The sequence below is a fragment of the Echiichthys vipera genome (genome assembly GCF_963691815.1).
Source record: "Echiichthys vipera genome assembly, chromosome: 2".
NCBI classification, from domain to species: Eukaryota; Metazoa; Chordata; class Actinopteri; order Perciformes; family Trachinidae; genus Echiichthys; species Echiichthys vipera.
The window spans coordinates 16,761,279-16,769,934 of record NC_139827.1 but is presented as its reverse complement, the minus strand read 5'-3'; the positions used below and the strand labels follow the sequence as shown (position 1 = coordinate 16,769,934).

At 40.8% G+C, this 8,656-nt stretch overlaps 1 protein-coding gene across 1 annotated transcript; it reads right to left on the bottom strand.

The window, feature by feature from the left end:
* Nucleotides 1-3,902: 3,902 nt before the first annotated feature.
* On the bottom strand, nucleotides 3,903-7,352 carry LOC310964129 (serine hydrolase-like protein; the record flags this gene model as incomplete). The annotated part of the gene is made up of 11 exons (XM_083937155.1): nucleotides 3,903-4,022; nucleotides 4,112-4,199; nucleotides 4,344-4,420; nucleotides 4,541-4,575; nucleotides 4,676-4,755; nucleotides 4,837-4,943; nucleotides 5,104-5,178; nucleotides 5,277-5,296; nucleotides 6,090-6,131; nucleotides 6,257-6,370; nucleotides 7,199-7,352. 11 exons carry the CDS (start codon nucleotides 7,350-7,352, stop codon nucleotides 3,903-3,905), a joined length of 912 nt encoding a protein of 303 aa, XP_083793281.1.
* Nucleotides 7,353-8,656: the final 1,304 nt, after the last annotated feature.

Here is an 8,656-nt window from a genome sequence, read left to right as displayed (position 1 = left end):
ACAGAGTGCGAGACGGGGAACTCAGCAGTAGGAAGTAGTGGGCACAGAAGTGCCATTCTTTCCATTCTTCAACACTGAAGCTGCTCTGTGTCACTCCCACTCTGGTCTCTTTTTGTTCGGTTCTTGGGACGTCTGTGAAGTCTGAATGTGGTCTCATCACAGTGATCCTTCTGGTTACAGCGCAGATCCGTGATGGAAGAAGCACTCAGATCCTTGTTTTTATTAGCAAAATTTACTTAAAAGTATCTAAATTTAAAGCTCAGGGCCCCTGATATTATTTTATATCACATTATTTGATTGATGCATCAATTTTTAAGTAGAATTTTACAGTTGTAGCTGGTTGAGGTGAAGCTTGTTTACCTCGTGAGATGATTCATAGGAAAGCCAAAAAAACAAAACAAAGTTCTGCCACACAAGTTATTGTGTTACTGTCCTTTTATTTCTGAATTTTCCTCTCTGCTCCCCCCCCCCCACAAGTATTGCACACTTCTATTCTTTGGGCCTTGGATAGTAATTTAAAATCGAAAATGTGAAAATTTTAAAGGGGAAATGCTTCTTTGGTCAAACTACCAGCAACTTCTTTTGAGTGGTTTTGTATAGTTTTTAATGTGTTTTAAAAAAATTGTTAATTTTTAATTTGAAAAACATCTGTCAGATAAATGTAGTGGAATAGAAGTATAAAGTTGCATGATACAGAAATACAACAGCACGAGTATCTTAAATACAGTACAATATTCTTAGCTGCTTTCCAACTTCATAATAACATGCAGAGGGTAAATACAAAGGAACTGAGCATAAAAGCGTTTTATTTTGTATGAACAAAGGAAGTATATGATCATTAAAAGAGGGCTATTACACACCCACAGTTTTCTCACCATGCTGTCAAGTAAAAACAATTGAAACAAAGAAAAACATACACTTTGAGCATTACCAAATAATAGTTTTCTCGGTCCAACTACGATAATCTTGGCACCTTGAATAAATCGTGTTGGAACATATTATATGTCACGACTGACACCATTTTGGCACAGTGGCAATCCACATGCTTCTCCGCAGCTGCCGTGCTGACATCACCAGGGAGAGAGGATTAAAAACCCTCCCCGCTGACAACTAATTCATTGCACTTGCCTCCTTCACTTCATTAATTAAATGCACAATATAAGTAAACGTTGTGATTTATGTAAAGTGATTGTCAAATTACAAAACGTATGTAGAAATTGGCACAAGTATAAGATGGCGTGAAATTTACATCCTGTTTTCATCACATTTCTAAATGTCCTCCAGACCACCTCACAATCTCATCCTGCGTGAAGTCTTCTCCTCCTTGTGCATTCGGCTTCCGCCCTCTGCTTCACTCTTCTCTGATCTCTACATAAAGTACGTTAGAGATCAGAGAAAAGTAGGACAGGGCAATCTTTCTCACCCTACCCTTCCATTTTCTTTCTCTGTCTTTAAGGTGTTAGCTCCTATTCATCTGGTGTCCTGGCGGCACCCCACCCCTGTCCAGACGGCCTCCCACCCTGCTCCGCCTCACCCCCTTCTTGTCTTGGATCATATCAGGGCATCGCAATCGTCATCTCTGCAGTTCACACTGGCCACCAGCGGGTGATGCCGGACTGTTTTATTGCTCCACTTGTGGGCATCCTGCAGCCCAGGCTCGAGGAAGTAAAGGCACGCTCCGAAGCCTGCCAACACCAAAACCGATACCAGCAGGTAGAGGGGGACGAACCAGTCCAAGAACAGCCACGACATTACTGCTGTCAGATAGAGAGGAGGGGATGGAAAAGGGCGGAGGAGGGAAGGACAGGGAATGGAAGAGGAGATGGGAGGGAGAAAAGGAGGAGAGAGCAGAGATGTCTGGGGTTTTTAAAAAAGTAATCCTTCAGGGCGAGATGTCACGCATGACAGACTGCAGCATCTCAGTGTCTCATTATTTCCTTAGAAAGCCTTCCTTATTACAATCACAGGGATCAAAACAACCATCTCCCAGTGTCACTGCTCCTATCAGACTGACATACAATGATTTTCCATTTGCAAAACACACACACACACACACACACACACACACACGCACACGCACACGCACACGCACACGCACACGCACACGCACACACACGCACACACACACACACACACACGCACACACACACACACACAGGTGTTGCACTCTGAAGATAGTGTTCAGGAGTAAATAAAGCCATCGAGCTCACCTGCAGACGCTGCTGAATCAAGTGGTCTCGGTCTTGGTCTTAGACGGTGTGTGATGTGCAGCAGCCGCGAGTCAAACCAATCATCAGATTATTTCACAGCTACGACTGTTACATGTGAGACAGTCAAAAATCACAGGTGCTCTCTGAGAGGCACAAGAGACAGAAGCTGCATGCGGCTTCATCCTCCAAGCTCCTGGCTCTGACGTTCAAAAGGAGGGGTGGGGGTTGCTATGACAACACCCCTGCTGATGGTGGAGAGGATGGCAAGAGTGGGAGGGAAACTTATATAACTATAATCATTTTTTGTGGGGGGGATGTAGGGGTCCCTCAGATGTCTGTGGATGCTTGCCGCCTTGCTGCTCGCTGCGTAAAATCAATTCCACCCCATTTAACAGCAAGGCCATCGCACAGTTTATGTGACATTGAGAGGGAGAGGGGGGCTTTTTAGTGTGAGCTGTACCTCTAATATCTGCTCTGTCTGGCGGCAGCTGCAGCGCTTTATGGAGTCACTCCCCTGAGCAAAAGTGGTGGGAATTTTTTTTTTGTGGCCTTACTGGCTCCAAGACAAAAGCTGGATACAGAGAGGATTGGCCTGCATAATGGAAAGTTGTCAAAGGATGTCATCTCTTTTAATGACTGCCATTTTTATCTCATTCTGCACAAGCATCAGAGTCATAGCAGTTGAGTTTAACAGATCCGCTTCAAATGAAATGTGACATGCGACTTCCTGGCTGTGCAATTTACATAAAGAAAAAGAACAGATTATTTCAACAATTTAGTATTTCATTCAGATAAGAGCTTTAACAAATATGTTTTGTCCTGAACGCTTGATTTGAAAAAGATCTGGTTCTTTGTATGGTTTATTGACAGCATTGTAATACATTTATTTACATTTACATGTATATATTATATATATTTATCACACTCTAAATAAAACTAGGATGTCTTTATTTTTTTTTATCTAATATTACTGAAATTGGTTTTGCTGATTTTATTTTGTTGTCTTGACTGAAGCACTTTGTAACTTGCTTTTGGGAAATATTAATATATTATATATATATATTGTTTTCCCTGGTGTCTTCACATTCCACAAGTCTTTATCAAGATGCAGACAGGCACTGTCTTAAGAAACATTTGAAAAGAGGAACTAAAACTAGAAAAATCATCACATCACATGAACAAATGAGTATCTTTTTAAGAAACAGAAGAGGTAGGTATCCTAAACACATGCAATTATCATTGTGAAATGATTACATCTAAACCGATCCAAACCCAATACAGAGATGCACAAAACCCGAAACCTTAAAGGGAGGTGATTAATAGTACTTCTATCTGTACGTGTATAGTTTGCAAATGTTTAATATTTTTAGCAACTCAGCAGCAATTTCATCAATTACGGATTCAGTCACTGAAGACTTTATAGTATCGTGACAAAAACACACTAGCAATATTATGTCAATGACTCCTCAGAGAGATGAGAACAACGACCAGAAACTTAAAAGTGTTAAATTTCACAATAAAGTGTGTGTGTGTGTATGTGTGTGTGTGTGTGTGTGTGTGTGTGTGTGTGTGTGTGTGTGTGTGTGTGTGTGTGTGTGTGTGTGTGTGTGTGTGTGTGTGTGTAAGTGTGTGTGTGTGTGTGTGTGTGTGTGTGTGTGTGTGTGTGTATGTGTGTGTGTGTGTGTGTATCTACTATGACTGCAGCTGCTGTGAGAGCACTTTTGTCTGCAGGAAGTCGGACACAAATGGAGAAACGGCTTCAGGATTGTTCAGATGGACGTGATGATCGCCTGATACCATTACCACCGTGTGCTGAGAGAGAGAGAGAAAGAGAGAAATGATGATTAACATGTGAGTAAAAACCTGAAAAAATTATTCAAATGTTACTCCTTCAAACTAACATTTCTGTCACGATATCCTTTGAGAAGTACTGAGGTCAATTTCTGTTGGTTTGATCCTGAAACTGTTGCACCGAAACCTTTGTCTCCACTGGAAAAACAGAGATTTTGAACAGGTTCAGTATGACATGCTTTGATGATTTTATTGAGGCACATTTATTGGATAAGGATGCATATGAGACTGACTAACATTATAATGCAAACATTCATGTCAGTGTAATGATCGATATCTTACAGAACAACTAGAACAGAGGCATGAATCCTCGACTGCATCTCCAGACTCTGCTCCAAACTGATGCGTGAGATATTCTTCTGAAAACATGAAAGAAGACACATGAACTGTTCAAGCTGAGCGCTAAACCTTTGGTGTGAAGTTAACAGAGAGGAGGTGGTGAATGTGCAGGAAGGTTTGGGCGGTTAAAAGCCACTTACAAAATTAATTCTCAGGTCTCTGGAGAACACAAATCCTGCAGAAGAGAAACAGATTCAGCTGCGAGCAGAAGCAAAAGTGAGCAGAAGCAAAGTGAGATTATTCCTCTCAGAGGAGGAGAAGAGACAAAGACGTACCTCCTTCAACTTGAACCAGACCTCGCTCTAAAAGGATGTGCACTGACTGTTCAGACATAGTCGGGTTGGCTGCCATCAACCTTAAAGAAATTCAACACAACAGCTGACTTAAGAGAAAATGTTGCTTGGGAGCTAAAATAATAAATCTTTGTAAATGTTACCTCTCAGCCGCCTTCTTATAAGTGTAAAGTTTTTTCTTCTCTTCTGTCTTTTTTTCAAACTGAAGGATCTCGTCCATCCCCTGCCTCATCACTTCGGACATTTCTTTCTGCAGGAACAGAGACAGAAGCCTTGGACAGTAGTGGAGCATGAGGATAACTGAGGAATAATGCATCAGTACTACTGCAACAATCATGGACATTGTTTCTATTAGATCATCTTCCCGTTTGCCATATGCAATAAAGAGATAATAAAAACTGTTGAGGTACTGGATCTGAAGGGAAGAATCCATAACAGTCCAGCAGTATGACGGCATCCACCATCTCAGGATACAGTGCACTGAACTGTGGAAAACACAATGTGATTCATATGATACCATTCAGGAAAATACAGGAAGATATTATCTGTATATTGTTTGTAACCGGTTGCATGTGAGGAATACCATTGCAGCAATGTTGCCACCTGTAAGAGAGTGAACAAAAGATCATGCTCAAAACTTTAGACATTCTTCAAAGTCATTTTTTTATTACTGATTTACGTTCAGCATTGATTAATCTATTGATACTTTTAAAAGATAAGCAATCAGTCTATAACATGCGCACACAAAAAATCTTCCAAGGTAGTATCTTTGTATTGCTAGGTTTGTCCAAGCAGCAACCTCTGGGATTGAATTGAAAAATGAAGCCAAATTCCAAAAACTGCAGTTCATCCAGTGGCCACTTGAGGCTGGCTCCAAAACATAGTCGGCCCCCATAGAGCCTTGTGTTAAAATGCCCAACGTTACAGCAGAAATAAACATATTTACAGCCTGGTATAAAAAGAAAGTGTGGGCCTCTATTGCTAAATTAACTTTTTATAACAACTGCAGGGGGTGCATTTTTATATAAATCACCTGTTTAAATTATATTAAGGCTTAAAGTTATACATAATTAAGGGCTTTGAGCCAGAAGTGGGTGCCTTCAAATGTGGCGAGCATGAACTGCAGGCTTCATTACTCACATTTAATTTCTCAATTACCAAAATGAATAATTTTCTCTCAGCTAATTAATTAAATAACATATTGTTCCAGCACTATTTGATTGATCCCACACAACACAGCATAAACAACACAATGTAATTACACCCCGATGGCAGAATTAATCAATTGTACCTGATTTTGAATGGCCACCTTGTTACAATATGTTTAATTTGCAGTTTTATGGTAAAAGATGTGAAAATGCACAGTGTCAGTATATGTGAATTGGTCTACACTCACCCATACTGTGGCCTATGATGGAGAATCTTGTCCACGTGAGACCTATGGGAGACAACACACATACAAATCTAGTTTTACTGATGACTGTACTGTACTGTAATTCACAGTCACAGAGATGCATGCACTATAGTCCTGAAAAGATCCTGCAACTTCTTGAACTCACACACCTTCAACAATTCTGCGTACGTCTGCCACATTTGCAGGAAATGTATAGAGTACTCCAGGAGGACGGTGGGAGGACAATCCGTGACCTGCCAGGTCCACCGCCACATATCTGCACTCTGAGAGGAAGTAGAAAGAGAAATGAGATGATCGTAACAGTAGAAAACTCAGGAACAACCTGAAACCTAAACAGGCGTCAGTTTTGAATGGGCGCAGCGCAGTCATCAGGTCAAAATGTCCAAATGTCATACTTTGGTTTGTGACCAAATTCCTGCAAAACCAATGACATTATCACCAGCCTCAGCTGTACTTTGTGTTTATTGCAAATGTTAGCACGCTAACACGGTAAACTAAGATGCTAAACATGTTAGCATTGTAGACTGTTTATAAAGATGGAGGCTTAACAGCTCCCTGAAAGTGAAGCCAAGACATCTGGATTGCCCCCTAGTGGCTGGCTGCAGTAAAGGTCATAAGTCCCGCTCCCTCCATGTTAGCGGATGGGACATGAGCCAAACTAAGAAGTCACTAAGAAAAACACTGTTCATTCTCTTACTTTCTATATTTATTTAGTTAAGAGTTTATTGTTTATCTTATACTGCATGTTTTATACCTTCTTTGTGTTTTTGTGAGCTGCTGGAAATTCAATATCCTTGCGGGAGTCATCCCAAAGGGATCAATAAAGAAAAGTCTAAGTTTAAGAAGTCTATGGTATGCCAATAATACCACAATGTCCTACTACATTCAGCTGGATATTGCAGTCTGCCAGCCAGCATGCTTTTCTGGTTATTCTGATCCACAATCCTTTGCTCAACATATATGAGCAGAGTTCAAGGCACAATGTTATGAAGAAGTAGTATGTCAAAGTGGATCTTGTTGAAACGTGGATACAAGGTGGAGGGTGAGGGTCACATATTTGAATTACTCTCCTCTCCTCTGTCGTAGTTTACCTTTGGGTAGAAGAGGAATGAGGGTGTTGAATGTACCACAGTTGTCAGCCCAGCCGTGCAGGCACAGCACAGGATGACCGTGATCAGGACCCCAGACTCTCCCTCTAATCTCTCCCCATGGGACCGGGACACAGAGGTCTGAAACTGGACACATTATGCAACACCTCAGAAAACACATAAGAAACAAAGATCTGACAGATATTTCCTGTATAGTATATAAATGAGCAACTAAAGGATTAATCTACGTCCATGATTCCTGAAAGTGGTAACATGTTAAAGCTCCACTTGGTCTGTCTTGGGTCACTTAGAAATACTACCTTCTTGTTTCATTGTAGATGACATTTTAGTGTCTGACGATCCTCAACTTTTGTCTCTGCAAAGCTGAATATTCAGCAAAGGCAAAGTGATACAATACACTTAAAAAAACTTAAAGCCTCAAACTATTCCTGAAATGTCTGTATAACAAATGAAACATGAGGGCAAACTCTGCCCTTTAGAACCTGAAGGAAACATCAATAGTTTCTTCAACCTATGATTTCATTGGGTATTCAAAATGACAGTTGCTGTTGTGGCCAATCATCATACTCTGTAGAGGCGGGTCCTGTCAACAGGTGAGGTGACAGCTGTCACTGTTCCCTGAGTAAAGCCTGTCAGGCAGTCCCCTGCAAGGACAATGAATCTGGGAAAGCGTGAGAACAACCCCGCCATTCATTCCTCTGATGAGATGATATATCAAGATATGTGCTGCCTCAACAGGCTCAACCAATCAGACGTTTTAGAGACAAGCAGAATTCAAGGGTAAACTTCCGCACACAAGATTAAAGTTGGGTTATGGTCTATGTGGCCTGAGTTTTGGGTAAACATATTTTAACGTGACTTTTAATCAGTAACTGCTAACCTGGATTTTAACATAAACTGCTTCGACAAACGTTTGTAAAAGTCACGAGTTCCATCAAAAAGAAGATTTGATTAGAATATGAGACAATGTGAACTCAAGTAAGGAGGTATTTACTGTTTTAAAGGTCTCTGCAAACCGATCACAAAGGGACGTGGCGTAAAGTCCAGTGCTGTCAGTATGTCATTTACAGCTAGTGATAAAACCTGAAGCCAGATTGAAAACCTCTCATGCAAAGAACCCAGAAAATTTTCTGTAAATTGAAAATTAACTGGTGTTTATCAGACTGAAGAGGTTTGGCTGTAATTGTTCAGGTCTCTTCTCTCTACTTTTGTGCACATCAACCCTTTGGAAGTGTGTCAGAGTAGATGTAAAAGTTAATTTAAAGATGAAAGCTCTGGATTGGAAAATGGGAAAAACACATTTGTTTTATTGCCAGGAGTACTGTAGGTGAGAAGATTTGCAGCCAGTTAGCTTAGCATAAAGACTGGAAACAGCTAGCCTAGCTATGTTCTAGACTGTGCTTGGGTAGAAAGTGCTGCTGTTAAGTACGATTTAACAGC